A 17,309-nucleotide genomic window follows, 5' to 3' on the forward strand; every position below is an offset into this window, starting at 1 on the left:
AGAAAAAAGAGTGAATCAATCTTGAATATAAGCCTCCACTAGCTCCTTCGCACCCTAACTTTTTTAGTGAATAACCTTTGATAATACTGGTTGGCTCTTAATTACCTCAATGATTGCACCAATGTATTTTTAGTCTAATTAGTCTTATCTATTTTTAAATGATTTAATCTTGTCTATTTTTATCCTAATTAATCTTTTTTAACTACAATCACTTAACATTGACTCCTGTATATTAAATTGGATTCATGCCTTTTTAACTAACCACCTATAATTCGTTACTGCTAATAATACGAATTCGCATACTTTTCCAGTCACCTCGGGTGCCCATATTAATCGGTGCTTGGCTCGCTACTCTTTCTTATTTACCCTCATGACTTGGTGCAGAACTTGTCTTCTATTCGCCTCTTTGCTGACGATTGCGTATTATACTGGAAAATAACCGACATATCTGGCACTATTCTTCTACAATCTGACCTTAATCGTATATCACTTTGGTGTAACCAGTGGCTAATGGAACTAAACATTGACAAATTCAAATCAATGAGAATGTCACATGCTCAACCAGTGTGTCATACTTATCAACAGCAATCCCCTCGCTTCAGTGTACGTTTACAAATATCTTGGTGTTCATATGACTTGTAACCTTTCTTGAAAGATTCATATTGAATACATAATTAACAGTGCTAACTGTATGTTAGGATTAGGACTGTATGTTAGGATTAAAACTAACCCTGTACGAAACCCTCATCCATCCGAAATTAGAATATGCTGCTGCTGTGTGGGACCCCGCTCACTCGTCACTAATTGCTCTTATTGAATCCATTCAAAACTGCTCAGCTTGTTTTATATTTACAAACTATCATCGCACTGCCAGCGTTACTACGTTGAAAAATACTTTAAATCTGTCGTTACTAATTCACCGCCGAAAAATCTCTCGTTTACGTCTTTTCATAAGATATTTCCTCAAAATGTAACCTTTCATCAAAAACTAATTACTCCACCATTCTACATATCTGCTCGCATTAATCATAGCCATAAGGTTGGTATTCCAAAGTTTAGAACTTCATTATTTCAATATCCTTTTATGCCACAAACATCTATAGACTGGAACTACCTTCCCGCCTCGATTGCTAACATCACGGATATTGTTTTGTTTAAAAATGCTATTACTAATATCTGCAGTTTATAGTTAATATTTTACAGCTCTCTCCCCTCTCCAATGGGGAGAGAGCTTGAGGGTATTTAAAATAAAATTGAAATAAATAACTATTGCCGAATGAACTAGTAACCTGCTTTATCATCTTTCTTTTAAAACAGGCATCGCAATTTCAATGCACAACGAGCTGTATATTGCCGATGGAACCAACATTCGCATGGTGGACAGGCATGGCATTATTCATACACTCATTGGGGACCATTACCACAAGAACCACTGGAAACCCATCCCTTGCATGGGAACATTTTCACTCACTCAGGTAATTCTAGTGAGCCTCTTGCATCATGGAATCCAAAATGTATCTTCTTTTCATTTTAGGAAGCACGTACGACCAATATTATTTTCTCGAATTTCAGGTGAATCTAAGATGGCCAACGGAGTTGGGAATCAATCCGCTAGACAATTCTCTTCACATCCTGGATGATCACATGGTGCTGCGGCTAACCCCTGACAAGCGAATCAAGATTGTGGCGGGGCGACCTCTGCACTGTCCGTCGGCCTCGGGCCGCGAACGAAGCGACTTCGCCACCGACGTTTTCCTGGAGGCACCACAAAGCCTCGCCTTCGCCCCTGACGGAGACCTTTACATCGCTGAGTCGGACTCTCAACTCGTGAACCGCGTCCGAGTCCTGGGAAGTGACGGCAGGATCGCGCGCTTCGCGGGTGCCGAACTCAAGTGCTCGTGCCTCGAGCTCAATTGCAAGTGCTTCGACGAAGACCATTACCTGGCTTCTACGTCGAAACTGAGCACAATCTCATCCATCACGGTAAGCCCCGACGGTTTGCTCCACATCTGCGACCAGGGCAACTTGCGGCTCCGCTCCGTGACGGCCTCGCTGCCCAAGCCCAACGAGCAGCACCTCTACGAGATCTACTCGCCGGAGACCCAGCAGGTACACCTGTTCAACCGGCACGGCCAGCACACTGCCACCAAGCACATCCTCACCGGAAAAACCGTGTACACGTTCTCGTACAACGTAAACACCAGTTTCGGGAAGCTGAGCACCGTCACGGACGCTGAGGGCAACAAGATCTACATCCTCAGGGACCACAGCAACCACGTGAAGACGATTGAGAACACGCAGGGCGGCAAATGCCAGCTCGAAATGTCGAGAATGAGGATGCTGCACAGCTTCGTGACTCCGGACAACTTCAAGACTGTGTTCGACTACCACGGGAGTACCGGACTGGTACGCAGCAAGATCGACAGTTCGGGGAGGTCTGTTGTCTATGGGTACGACGAATACGGCCGCCTTACCGAGGCCATCACGCCGAGTGGTCAGACGATCCGGCTCTCGTACAACCTGAGCACCAAGGGAGCCGCCGTGACGGTGACCCGAGACGGCAAGGATCCAGTGTCGTTGCTCATTAAGGGTTTCGACGTCACCACCCGCATCGGTGAGTTCAGGTCCTGTACTCCATTAGCGGGTGGAAAAGGGGCGTTTTTAAACCGGCATCGTTTGCAGTACAATAACGATCCAGGATTAATTTTTAGTTTTTTGTTCCAATGCGCAGATTGATTTTAAACATAAACAGAGTGACTCATAGATTAATTTTTTTGTTGTTGTTCTTGTTGGAAACATGGTTGATTTAAATGTCCTTTGTACCGTATTTTGATTTTCTTATGACTGAAAAGTTTGCTAAAAAGAAATAACGCTGGTGTAGTATGAAATGACTGTTAAAAATATGGTTCTTTAAAATATCCCTTGGTCCATATTTTGATTTTCTTATGACTAAAGAGTTTCCTAAAAAATCTAATTTAAACTATACATGGAGCATGTTCCTCTATTTGGAACCACTTAAATTTGTTTTCATATCGGCCGCCTTCTGGTTTTATTTGGGAATTTTAAACATTTTGTTTTACCCAATTTAGTATGCCCTATAATTTATGGTTGTATGGCCCTTCAAAATATTTGCTCCAAGCAGATTGTTTAACGATATTTTGATGCAGCAACAAGTAGGTTTCCCCAGCAGTTTTAAGTACAGTGTGTAAGGTGTCGCACATGTTCACTTGTTTTGATCCAGTGCTAGGAATGGTGAACGACGTAACTATGTACTTTTATTTTAATTGGATGGCCTGAGCACTCTTGAGCACGTCAACAAAGGAGAGAAAGGCATAAAGCGTAGCCCGTATGGTCTGAAAACTGAACTTGTTCTCTAAAGCTCGCTTCACTGCACTAGTACTCTCCTAGTGGGGAAGCACTAAGAGTTAGACGACGCACATAATTGTAGTGTTACCCGAGACAGAGGTGACAAAAAACAACAACAAAAGCAAACAAACGTCAGGAAGAAGTCTTAAATACAGCTGAAATTTTATTGCTACATACTCCATTTATATATATAGCCTGAGCAAGAAAGGGAGGAAATGGGGAACCAGGGAAAGGCAAGAACCCGCGATTGACACACTCTCAAAAACAAAACACAATACGAACACTACTTGCATCTGTCAGTTTGATGTCAAAATCACGGTTAAGCTGGATTTGCCAACGGTTTCTGTCTCTTTTTGTAAGCCATTAACTGCCCATCTGTGTTTTTTTCTTTTTTTCTTCTGGCTCTATATACACATTATTTTTTCTCTTTTTTGGCGGTGGCATGGTACAAAATAACTTACTCGTACCTGACCACAAAACATACATAGGAAAAACTATGAAATACTAGAGATGAACACTATGAAACCGTAGAGTCAACCCAAAAAGCGTCACCTTGTTTTCGTTGTAAGATATCAAAAGATTTTTTTTTCCAAGTGTGCCAGCTCTATGTAGGGAAATAATGTTTCGTGGTTATTGTTTTCTTAACATAAAAGACCCCACAAATTTATGACAGCCGTTATGTATTTGTCTCCTTACGAGAGCGTATAAGGTTTTCCAATAGCTGCGAGTGGAAAAGTGACAAATGCGGGCGCACCCCTTTGAGCGGCTCTACCATGCACGCGTTAGTTTGTGAATTGATAGCGCCTGCCGAGACGTGCCCTTATAGAATTGGTTTGGCTGCGACCAATAATAAAACAAAGTGTATGGTGCCTTGGAGAGACCAGAACCGTGTTTTTAGCATCGTAAAAATGATCTACACACTGACGAAAGCGGAGACTTCACCAGATTGTAACGTTAGGGGTTGGGACAAAATTCCAAAGTTTTGTCCCTTTGAGATATATTGCTCGAATGGTTTAAACTATTTTCGCAAAATTTTGATTAAAAAATATGGCCCGTTTCTGGCAGCAGGCGCTATTTGACTCCATGCTTTAGCGGGCTTTGTTGGCCATCATTTTATTATGAAACAATTTGAAAAGAAAAGTCGCTTATAACTGTCGAATTCGTTGACAGCAGGTCTTGAAACTTCGATATCCTATTCCAACAACTAGGGCTATATCTTGACGGAGACTAAATGTTCGTCGCTGGGCATTTTACTTCTTTCAATGCAAAAAAAATTATTTGTTTAGTTTGAACTATCTGAAGATGTAATATTCACGCCGTTCTGTCTGGTATTCTCACGTACGCTAACGATGTCTGTTATCAGGGCGGGTATTTCATGCCATTGTACACGTTTCCAGCGCAATTACCATCCGGGCGAAAAATCTCGAACAGCTGGGCTCTGTACGCGTGCGAGGCATTAGATATTTTACAAAAGATGCGTGCTGCACATGCGCGGGACGGGTTCCACAACCCAGTGGACAAAGATAGCAGCGCCCGCAAGGTGGTTGTTGGAATTAAAACTTTTGTATACGAAAAAGTAACGCGAACCTCCTCTCCAAGTGCGGAGACCCTTCGTTTCCGCTTTCGCGTCCTTTAACAACACCTCTCTCGATAACGAGGTCGTAATGCTGAGTCATCTACGTCAACTAGAAAGTCAACTAGAAAGACTTGCGTCGGCGTTCGACGGAGACTCGTCTTCAATGTGACGGTACGAGTCACAGCGGAACGCTGACACAGCACTCGTCTCTTTCCACTCCCGGCACGCTCGGCAATGGTGTCGCCTGCCGTGAGGGGAAAAATAAATATTTGAAGGTGAGGGTGTTGGCAAAGAGGAAAGCTGAGTACAATGGTGCGCGTTACTTTCAGTATAGAGGGGCCTTAACGGGAACGATCTACGAGTCCCTCGCTTTTCGGACATCATTACTGCCACGTCCGTCTGATTCCACGGTGGGGGTCTTGTCCCCAGGCCTGTCCGAAGAACGGATCACCCAGACTCCGGACGGAAGCATGCTGCTGATGGCCGAGGACGCGAGCTCGCGAGACATGGAGACCGTGGCGAGCCCCGTCATCACGGACCTGAGCCCCGTGCTGGGAGAGACGTTTCCGGTGCCTGCCAAGCTGCGCACCATCCTCAGCGACGACGTCAGCCAGCGCTTCGAGTGGCGCTACTACCTGCGCCGAGAGGGCAAGGGCCGACAGAAGCAGATCATGCAGGTCGGCAGGAAGATGAAGGTCAGTCATAGGGATATTGCTTTCGGCTCGGGGGAGCGGCAGTCACTGCCCTCTCTAGGGAAACTTGTGTGTAGTTGGTTATAAGTTAAGAACTAAGTAGATGCTCCGGCTTCCGGGCAAGCTTTCCGCCTTGACTAACACTTCGTTACACGGGCATTCAATGCACGGCTGAAGTCAACGAGAGCGTGCTGAAAGAGGGGCATCTACTTGGGTCTTAATTTGTCACCGACTAATACAGACCCTGTTCATATGGATATTCAACCATATAAACAACATTTTTGAGAATTTACTCGGTAAATACTTGCTTACGTGGCTGAATATCAAATAACATTCACATTACCCACGCTTTTTTTAGGGGGAAACAGAGGTATCCATTTTACGAGACATCACTGTAGTATACTCGGTTTCACCTTATAATTGGCAGACCGCACGAGCCATCTCAGCCAATCCAGCACTGTGAATGGATCACGTGACCAGGTGGCACGTCCGTCGCTGCCCCCCCCCCCCCCCCCCCCCGGACGGTCATGTGACACTCACACGGCATTGGACTACTGACTTTGATGGCTCATAGCTTCTACTGTGATTCATTGTAAAATAAATGACTGTCAGAATAGAAAAGACTCTAGACCTGTAGTATTTTCTTGTTACTCCAGCCAAAATGCGAGTATGCTGTCCTCCGTCGTGCTTTGGCTCAGCTTGTGCTCAAATTTCGCAGATCATGCTCGCCTCTTGCCAAACGTGCCCGACGCTTAAGTCTAGTCCGGGAGTTAGCTCCTAGTATAAAATCTCGAGGCTCGTCAATTGTTTTGATCTCTATGCATGCAGTTAAGTGGAGATTCAAGTAAAAAAAAAAATATATAAATTTTTTTTTTATGTGTTTGGTGTTTTATTATTTTGATATCCTTATTTACATTTATATTGAGAAGGGGGCCTAGCCATCTCATCTTCATTGTATTCTACTCCAGCTTTTATTTTTCACATATAGCCACTAAAACAAATTTCTCTCGGCTAAAGTGTGTCGCTACATATCTATGGTATTATTATTCGAACGCGTTTTTCTTTTTTTATAATTTTGAAGCACCTTCGCAGTTCGCGCACTGGAATATTCGTTTTTAATATTGTCATATCAGAATCAAATCGGGCATGCTTATCCTTCAGAATATGCGGAGTGCTACGCTGTAGGTTTTGTTATAATGTATATATTTTATGTTTATGAAAACTTGAGAAACATTTCTTAACCCTTTGAATTCTTTTTTGTATTTTGAAATATTTAAAAATAATATTGATCTCACACACATTCCTTTTGTTGTTCATTGCACTCAGTGGATTAAAATATGCGAATTAAATTCTTTTACTACGCTCTTTTAAGTGTGTTGTCATGTCCCACGAGTGCGCAAGAACTTTTTTTCCTTCATGTGCATTACATTTAGAATATAAAAAAAACAAGCTATGTCAAAACAAATACCATATTTATAAACAGAAGCCATGGGACATGGAGCGTCAAATGTTAGAATATGAAACGCAGTCGAAAATTAAACAATAGGAGCGTGCTGAAAGTTGTGTCACAGTGAAAAAACTCTTCAGCTCTTTTTTCTTTGAGTTTAAAATTTTGTATGACATTTCTTGAGTGAGTCCGGCTAGTTGCATGTTATTCAAAAAGGACATTGCTGTTTCTTCAGGTGAACGGAGACATCCTTCTCGCCATTGAATTTGATCGGGACCAGTACAGCGAGACTCTGTACGACAAAAACCAGATCGGGCTCCTGACCGTCCACTATGACCCCCTGGGACATCCCTTGAGCTGGCAGCCGACGCAGAACGTCACAGCTGTCACTCTCGAGTACGACCGCTTCGGTCGTCTTATCCGCTGGGAGAGGGGCCAGCTCAGCGAGAAGTACTCCTTCGACATCCGCGGTCGCCTCGCCGATGTCAGATACGCCGACGGCAGCGGAATCATGTACAAGTACGACGATGGACCCATCAGCGTGGTAAGCAGCGCTTCTGGTAGAGCTGAACGAAACAGTTACGGTAAACTATGAGTGGAGCATTTTATTTGCTTTGTTAAAACTTCATCAAGATGCACGGGAGAGTCCTTGTGCTTTTCCAATGTTTAACAATGCAAAGTACTCAGCCACTTTTTGTCTGGAGACAGTGTAGATCACGCACCAAGTGCTATTTCTATAGACCGACATTTACAAAGTATGAAAATGTGTGGTCAATCCGTACACCGGCGAAAAGAATGAGATCTTCGTTGATAAAGTCATATTTTCGAAAAATATGAGGCGTCTCTCTCAAATAACAAATGCTACGACTGCAAAAATGTCAGCTTAAATATTTTTAAATTACTAATTGAGGATATTGAAGATCTAGTGCAAAGCAAGACAAGCAACAATATTAGCTCCGTGTCTACATTAATATTTTGAGCCCAGAGTAGTACACTAATAAGTTCCATTTAGGGGTCGAAGTTTTCTAGATTAGTGAACAGTAATGAGATTGAAAAACACGCTTCTGAATAATCAGCTTCTTTGAAAATGTTGACATTCATGGATCCCTAGGTTTATTTTGGGCATTTCTATGGTTATGCACTATGGCTTACGGACTTTATGCAGTTATTTTTTTTCACTTATAAGCATCCAAACCTCTAACCTTACGTTGCTTTTTTTGCAGCCGACTGAGATTATTCTTCCCAGCGGCAGCCGCTACATCCTCCAGTACGATGTCTCTGGAAGTCTCCAAGCAGTGATCACTCCAAACGGACACAAGCACGAAATAGCCACTCAAACCTCGATCGGATTCTACAAACTCCTGTACCTAGCACCAGGCGTGGGACATCCTTATGTGCTCCACTTCAACGATCGTGGCCAGATGCTCGCAAAATTCTTTCCCAAGAACAAAGGAAGAGTTGTCTTCACATACACAGAAGAAGGACGGCTCGAGAGTATCATGTGCGGGCCCGAGAGGACGGACTTCTACTACCACAACAGCACAGCACTCGTCAAGAGCATCACAAAGAATGTGCCTAGCCTGGACTTCAGGGTTGACTACCGTCACCACGGGTCGCTTTTGAAAGAAGAGCGCCATCGTTACAATAGCCGAAGCGGACTGGACGGCGCCAAGTTCCGCTACCAGTACGATGCCAGACTGTCATCCGTCGAGGTTGAGATCAACGGAAAGACCTCACTGACAACTAAATACCGCTACAACAGCGAGTCTGGTGTTCTGGACCAAGTTCAGCAGTTCCTGGTGCATCGGCCCAAACTGAACAGCATCTTCATTCAGGACGAAGCCAGGCAGTACTCGAAGACCATCGGCACAGACACGTACGGCAGGCTCGTCGTGTTGGCCATAACGTTGTGGAACAAGGAGATCTTCTCGCTCGGTCTGCAGTACGACAACAGGAGTAGAATCAAGCACGTCCACACTAAAATTGGTAAAGATGGAAGCAGCCATGCAAGCAACTACACTTACACCGTGGACGGCTTTTTGGAGGAAGTGTCCGGAGCGCAGTCTTGGAGATTTATCTATGACATCAACGGCAACATGAAGTCTCTTTGGGAAGGACCTCGGCAGATTTCGCTTCGTCACGACGACGGAGACAGACTCATCGGCTACGGCGACATTGAACTCTATCTCGTGGATGTCCGTGGCTTCATCGTCCAGAGGGGAGAGGAAAAATTCAAGTTCAACGCTATGGGACAGCTCGTGCACGCGTTCGAGCTTCACCAGTATGAGGTGCAGTACGTGTACGATTCTCAGAATCGCCTTATTGCCCGCAAGGACCACAGGGGTAACATCACGCAGTTCATCTATGCGGACCCCCAGCATCCGAAGGCAATAACTCATATGCACTATCCTAAGGACTCCCTGACATTTGTTCTCATCTACGACACGCTGGGCCACCTCATCTACATGCAACAAGGGAATAACAAGTTCTACGTTGCCTGCGACCACCTGGGATCACCAGTAGCTGTGTTCAGTTCGGAGGGCGGCATCGTGAAAGAGGTCCAGCGGAACCCTTTCGGAAAAGTGACTTACGACTCGAACCCGGAGTTCTTTCTTCCAGTTGACTTCCAGGGAGGCTTGAGGGATCCTGTGACGCAGCTGATTCATTTCGGCGGGAGAGTGTACGATGCCCTCGGCGTGCAGTGGCTCACACCTAACTGGGAGAGTGTGCCTGCACTGCTGCAGAAGCCGTACGACATTCATCTGTACAGGTTCCACGGGAACGACCCTATCAATCCCGTTCGAACCGAAGACAGACATCTTAATGGTGAGTTTAGTAGCGCTTCCTCTTAAAAGGGACACTAAGGTATATTTTTAGATTGTCTTTTTATGGACGCAAACTCAGTCTATGCGCCCTAAGTCAACACCGCCTAGAATAATCGAGAGGCCTGTGAACTACCTCATCTTCTTCCATGAAATGTCACTATAGTAGGGTGGCGCCAACTCACTAATAGAGTTCGACGCCGAGCGCCTCTGACACATTGATTGGAAACGAGGCACTTCCGAATGCTGACGGAGCACTCTTGTCCAGTCTGAGCTTGTGCCCAATCTCACTTTGATGACGTTGAAATGCTAGTGCACAGGCCCTCCTTATTCTAGGTGAAGTTGCCTAAGCATTGTAGAAAACCCAAAATTTCAATCATGCAGCCTTGTTTTTTTTTTGTTTTTTTAATAGCGCAATTATACTTTGTTTGACCTTACATTTGGACGCAACGGACGCTACGAGCTATCCTAGCCAATCCCGCTCTTTGGACGTAGCCTTTGATACGCTTTTGCCGCGTCGCTGTGCCCCCTCTCCAAGATCATGTGACACTCACGCGGCCTTGGATTGGCTCCGATGGCTCGTAGCATCTGCTGCGCTTGGACGTAAAAGCATCGCGATCACCCTTTTTCCGCGATATATCTCGGAGAAAGGGCACGTCGCGATGTTTGGTCGCGTTTTTAACAAAAAACAATCGATATTTCTTTTTTCACCGTACTAAAAAGGCGAAGCTTATTGCATCGCCCTTCCACTCTATTTCCCTTTTGACGGGACGAAAACAAATCTAACGAGTAATCGGCAATGATTCGCTACTCAAAAACTAATGAAATTGCATTACAAATGACATTCTCTGAGATGTAATGGGTGAATTACTAAATTACGAAAACAAAGTAATCGATGACAAAATAATTTCGTTGTATGTAACAGATTACTGTCATGTCTACTCAAGTCACCCATTCGTTGAATGAATCAACGTTCAATGAAAAAACAGATTCGTTGAAGTGTCATCACAAGATTCCTTGTTTAGATTTTCCTACGTTCGTTTCATAGCATGCATTTTCTTTCCAGTCTGTTAAAACGCCTGCATCTTTATAATTTAAAAGTTTTGGTAACTTTTTTTTATAATGAAGTAAACATGGTTCAAAAGCTAATTTCACACCTGACGATGCTATATAAAGATTATTGTCGAACCAAATAGGACTGCCGCTCAATTTGGCCAATGGGATGTAAAATTGCGCATTTACCCTTATTTTTGTTTATGTTTAAGTTTTTCATGTCGCTTACCCTTCGCTCATGAGTCATAGGACATTATTATAGGGTGATGAACCACATTTCATCCGGTGAACGGTGCACGCCTCTTAGAACCGCATTTCTGTTTGTAAAGCATGATGCAAACTATAGTCACTGACCTAATGCGAACGGCATGGCGTCTCTTCTGAACGACCAACCTCCAGCACGCTCCATGCCTTCCGCCATGACTGGCTGCACACTCGAGAGTCGAGATGACGCAGGGAGGGGGCAACTGAGGCACTTCCCTGACGTTCTCATCTTATCAGTAACTAAAGAAGTTCCCGGCTTGACGGCTGAAGCATCAATCGGTATCAATCGGACGATTTGACGTCACATTCAGTCTGACCTGTTCCTAGCTCTTTTGCTTGAAGCTTGGTCGAGAACTAAAGGGCGGACTTTGTTTTGTTCGCTTTCTTTTAACACTATTGTGACAAGCCCGATCTTGTTTCTACTTCCCTTTCTCAGACCTGCCAGACTGGATGGCAGCCCTGGGTTACGACATGCGCCGCGTCCTGGTGGTCCCCCAGACCAAGAAGGCTCCAGACGAGGACACCCGAGTTGGTGCTCCGGTGCCAGAAACCGTTCCTGTCATATCGGGTCTCAGCTGCATTGCGGACATTGTGGCCGCCGAGTTCTACCGTTTCTCGACCGTGCCCAAGACGGCCGTCAAACTGGACAACAGTTTCCAGCGCCACATCAACTCCCGCATCTCCAACTTGCCGTCAGTCCTCGGCGACGGCATCCTGTTATCAAGAGAAGGACCCAAAGCGGTCGTCCACGTCGTCAGCGAGTCCAGCCCGATCCTACGTGACGTCATGGTCGCCATCTTTAACGACACCTTCATGGCCGACCTCCGCTTCTCCCTCCACGGTCAGGACTCATTCTTCTTCGTTCAGCCTCAGCTCTCCAAGGCTGAAGAGGACTGGGTCCAGCTGGGACGACTGGGCACCATGTTCAACATCACTAAGCACGTCGTTGACAGCGGAGAAGGCGGATCAACGTCCGGCGGCGGCAAGAACCAAGTGGACATACGGATGCACAGCACAAGCGTGGTGCTGAACATTCGTTACGGTACCACTTTGCACGAGGAGAGGCACCGGCTGATGAGACACGCCCGCAGAAGAGCCGTTGACGACGCCTGGACGCAGGAATTGGAGTTGCTCAAGAATGGCCACAAAGGATCGAACGACTGGACCAAGAGCGAGCGGGAAGAGCTGCTGGCCAATGGCCTGGTGGCTCGGTACTTCGGCACCGACGTCCACGACATAGAGAAGTACCCGGAGCTGGCCGACGACCCGAGCAACGTGGCCTTCAGGAAGGAGAACTCCAGGAAACGGAGAGGCAAAACAAGGAGGGCGCGGCTGAAGCCTGATGTCTGAGGGGTGCTTCGAGGGACTTAGTTTTCTATTGTTTTAATACTCTTGTCCTGGCCCGCTTGAACCGTTGAATACTGTGCAGTTTGAAGCGGGAGGAGACAACACTGATGTGATGTCGTCGTTGTCTGTGGTCATAAGGACGCCTCTATTTTTGTCCGGCATCATCCGGGAAAAGTCCAACTGAAGGAAACAGTATAGTGTTTTTTTTCCCCTTCCAATACACTTTTTGCGAAGAGTGATGCGCGGGCGTCGTCACAAGTTTACATTGCTAGTCTATTTGCTACATTATTTGTCTTTATTTCGTACGTGTACTGCTTGTCGGTGTTGTCCTCGATGTATTATAACGGGGAACACTCGCTATTTTTGTTACGTTGTTATTGCTTATTTACGCGTCCTCTTCGACTTCGCGAGGAAGTCGCAGGTCAGGCCCGTGGATTGTGTTCACACATCGTGCAATTTTTATTCATATTTTGTTTTTTTGTTATTCTATTAATGGCTAAATTTGCGTTGAAGCGGACCCTGAAATCTCAAATGTACCATAGCAGCCTCTGAATGCCCATCCTCCATCTCCGCCGCCGTTTTGTTTTTCTGTCTGCACTTGGCATCCGGGAGGATGGCACGCATTATACGTTCCGCTATGGGCATTAACAGTCCTCTTCGACGGTTAAAGTTGGCGAGGGCTGCGTTCACCACACCTTGTAAATATAATATTACCTCGTGTCTTGTCACAAAAAACAAGACATTCTCGTTTGTGCGTGTGTGAATGGTGTCTCCCGCTGGCGCGAATCGCACGCACTCGGTCCATTTTCAGGGTATTTCGTGCCCCCGCATGCCGTGTTCGCTAGACGACACGGCGGAGGGCTCTATCTGTACATTATCCCAACGTTTCCATCCCCCGCGTGGTGATTAAGGTGAAGTAAATTAATTTTTATTTTCGACGTTTGCGGATGGACTTTCACACGCATAGATACACGACGGCTGTGGTGAAACTGTGAAAGGTGCTTCTGAGAACGTCAGGCGGTTCTCGGCTTCGCCCAGCGGCACAGCCTTCATCTGCTCTGGCAGTACGTGGGTGTGCAGTTCCGTGAACTGAAGTGCCTTACGATGATGTTTCCCGAGTTTTTTTCTCCTACCGTTTGGCCACTTCGTTGTCTCTGCTAATCTCCCCGATTCGGCTCATGTCGGAACAGCCCTCGTCTCACGTGTCTTCGCGTACCCTGGGGGGGGAACTGTACAAACACGTGGTTCAGCGTCAAGCAACCTTGTACCTCCTATCAATCATTGCGGTGACGTCAGTGGGACGCTGGGAGACAAGCGCCAACATGGCGGCACATCGACTGCTGCGACACTCCAAAAAAATACTCGAACCTCTAAGGGTGTGTGTGTGTGTCATCAGAGGCTCTTGGGCTGCCTCTTTGCCCCTCTTTTGCCATTTAACAATATTTTCGGGATTGTACTGGTTGTGTACCATACAAAACACAACTTGAGCCTCGTCCAGTTAATACAAAAGAGGATACCATCGGAAAGTACGGAAATGACGCTCCTGCAGAGACTTCCGTTGCTTAAAAAGCCACGAGGCGTTTGCAGTTGTCTCCATCAAAATGTGCCATAGCCACTGTAAACGCAAGCCCCGTGACGCGAGGAACGTGTTGTAAGAAACCGCGTGCAGTTTCGGCATGCAGTTTCGGTCTTTGACAGGCGTGCTTCTAGATGTTCCCTCACCCCCACGGTTTCTGATGCTTCTTGTTTCGTTTATTCCGGGGGTCATGACGACGTAAACTTGGTCCTCGGAAAATACGTACCACGCTGCTTGGAAACGCCCTTTTTCGCCGTGCGCTACGCTACTTCCCACAAGCAACATCTCGTGTGTGTGTGTGTGCGTGAGAGTGTGTGCGCGTGTGTCGACTGAGTTCTGCGACTCCCTGTCGGTCGTCCGCCAAGTTTATCGCTGCTTGGGGTGTAGTGACGTCGTCGTCGACCGGATGTACATAAGTTATGATCTGAGACCGTGTGTGGCATCTATATTCCGTGTGATAACACCTTGTGGGATATGGCGTGACTGTGAAAAAGTCGCGGCGAGATTATTAAGATTTGTACTTAATCTATAATCGCAAATAAAAAAAAATAAAACTGTTTACATACTTAAGAAATTCGCCTTCCCGTGTCTCTTGCTGCGTGCGCTTCGTCCGAAGCCTGCGAAATCGCAAAACTTCAGTGTCTCATACTCAGAAAGTGAGATGAAACCAGTGCCATATACCGCATCAACCTAAAGCTGGAGTCCCATGGCTCATGCACTGTGCCAAAGGCGCGGTGTTCGCTGCAGAAGCGTATGCGGAGAGCAAGTTCGTCTGCTTCTTTTGCGGGGGTTGCGGCGACGTCAGGAAGACGCCTAGCTCTGATTGGTTCTGAGTGAAGGGTAGTGGGTAGACCTCGAGGCAGCTTGCATTGAGGTCTACCCACTATCCTTCCCATCAAAGCCGATCAGAGCTCGGCGTCTTTCTGACGTCGCCGCAACTCCTGCAAAAGAAGCAGACGAACTTGCTCTCCGCGTGAAAGAGTTAGGTGCGGACACGCCTGAAGCAAGTTCGAAGCGCTTCATATGGGCTTCGAACATGCAGAGGTTATTTCTTTACGGACAATGTGACAGCGCAGTTACACAACGAAGAAACACTCCTCGAGCAGAGTTTCCCATTGTCTTTTCTATTCGTAATAGCAAAACCGCGGCCGACGACGGGAAGTCCTGTGTAGCTGACCTCCTCACTTTTTTCTTTCTTTTTTTGACTGCGGCGTTGACGTCAAATAAAACGCGTGTATTTTTGCTGTGTGAATCCGCCTTTAAGGCGCATTCCCACCGGCGATGTAAGTTGTCGCGCGATGCGACTATATCGCATCGCAAAAAAGTTAGATGGTCACACCGGCGTGCGCGATGAGCGAGTCCAACGCCTTCGTTGACGAGTCATTTCTCGAAAACTCTCGCTCCGAATGCCGTTGATTGGCTCAGCCGCTCCGCGACTAGATCGCATCGCAAAAAAGTCCGGTCGAGTAGCGACTGCTCAAATCGCGTCGCTTTTTGCCTGCGATGGTCGCTTTTGCGATGAAAGTTATCGCGCGACCAGTTCGCATCGCCGGTGGGAACGCGCCTTTACGGATCTCCTCGTAGACGCTGCGTCCACGAGCAGTGCCCCCTCAACACACCTCAAGGTCCGGCCCCCGTCGTTCGACGCGCCACCGTTTTGGGGACGGCTGCTATGTGAAACGCAGCCCATATGCCTCTTCAAAGGACGGGTAGGGGTATCGGTGGACGAGTGGGCTAGCGCACAGCAGCTCCGAGCACGTGGAGCTAAAGCTCGCGCTGCAGAGACCCAGGCATCCTGGGCTTAATCCCCACTCCTGCCCGTTTCGATCTGGATGAGCATCGTACCGGCGTGCGCAGTTGTGTATCACTACTGCGTGGTGCACGTTAAACACCCCAGGCTAGCGGTTGTACTGCACTGGCTAAATGCTCATCTACAGCTGGGAGACTCGTCGCCCGTTAAGGCAGACCAAGTTCTAGGCAGTATAAACATACACACAACAATTCGCTTTGCATCGAAGGGCTTTGGTCCAGACAGATAAAGGGGGATCGGTGGCCGAGTGCAATAAAGAAGAAAAAGAAAAAAAAGGATCGGTGGCCGAGTGAGCTAGCGCACAGCAGCTCGGGAGCACGTGGAGCGAAAGCTCGCGCTCTATAGCCTAAGAATCGTTGGTTCAATTCCCACCCATGCCCGTTTCGATCTGCATGTACATCGTACCGGCGTGCGGTCGTGTACCACTACTGCGCGGTGCACGTTAAAGACCTCAGGCTACCGGTTGTACTGCGCTGGTTAAAATGCTCATTCACAGCTGGCAGACTCATCGCGCATACACACACCCCAATTTGTTTCCAGACATTTAAGGTAGCACCGGTTCATTCCACCGTGGCATAGTAAGATCACCGTTGAAAGAGGTGTTCATAACGGACAATAGTATAGTGAACTCCCGAGGTTATTTATGAAGACAGAAGTTATTTAGAGGTTCCTTTGATTCTGCCTGAAAAATTAGAAAGGTGAATAGAAAAAGGGGGAAAAAAACGTAAGCCTCACCTTTGGTAGAAACGTATTTTCTACCTACTGATGACCCATTTCGTTTTTTTACCAGTCCGCAAAACGAGAAATATTAAATTCCGCCCCCCCCCCCCCCAAAAAAAAAAAAAAATATCTTGGGCGCTAAAACGTTAACGTCCCAATTCAATTTGCATCTCAGAGTAAGCACCTGTTTGTTGGTTGAAAAAAATATATTGTAATTCTCCAACATAATAAAATTTATCCTTCTTTTTTCTTTTTCATATCCACTAGCCACTAAACCAGGTCTGCAGAGAATGAAATGTCTGAAATAATGTTTCATAAAATAAATGTTATTCGGAACAAGTATTCTAACCTTCTTTGCAATGCATTCAGCTATATTTTTTTTTAAATTTCCAAATACATATTAGGGTATTGCTGTTCAACGGTTCAACCCTGCACAATCTTAGGCTGCTTACGAGCCACGCTTGTAGCGTATGCAAGCGTTTGACCACGCGCGCTAACAGCACACACACAAAAATAGAACCAATAAAAGTCTCGCCTTCAGAGCCTTATCAGGCCTTTCGCTAGGAGTCTGCTGATGACTAGTGACACATGCGACACGTGCTGGCGTCTGCAGTCATATAAATGCTTGAAAGGAAA

At 46.3% G+C, this 17,309-nt stretch overlaps 1 protein-coding gene across 1 annotated transcript in view; it reads left to right on the forward strand.

Moving 5' to 3' along the window:
- LOC8024278 (teneurin-m) overlaps window positions 1-14,717 on the forward strand; it is a 151,549-nt gene extending 136,832 nt beyond the window's left edge. The window contains exons 23-28 of the mRNA XM_042289813.1: window positions 1,318-1,475; window positions 1,573-2,614; window positions 5,372-5,637; window positions 7,317-7,625; window positions 8,305-9,907; window positions 11,657-14,717. Of these exons, the coding sequence (XP_042145747.1) occupies window positions 1,318-1,475; window positions 1,573-2,614; window positions 5,372-5,637; window positions 7,317-7,625; window positions 8,305-9,907; window positions 11,657-12,570 (4,292 nt within the window). The 3' untranslated portion in view covers window positions 12,571-14,717. The remainder of the gene's footprint in view (window positions 1-1,317; window positions 1,476-1,572; window positions 2,615-5,371; window positions 5,638-7,316; window positions 7,626-8,304; window positions 9,908-11,656) is intronic.
- Window positions 14,718-17,309: the final 2,592 nt, after the last annotated feature.

Source organism: Ixodes scapularis, unplaced genomic scaffold (genome assembly GCF_016920785.2).
Source record: "Ixodes scapularis isolate PalLabHiFi unplaced genomic scaffold, ASM1692078v2 PGA_scaffold13__105_contigs__length_92229423, whole genome shotgun sequence".
Classification (NCBI taxonomy): domain Eukaryota; kingdom Metazoa; phylum Arthropoda; class Arachnida; order Ixodida; family Ixodidae; genus Ixodes; species Ixodes scapularis.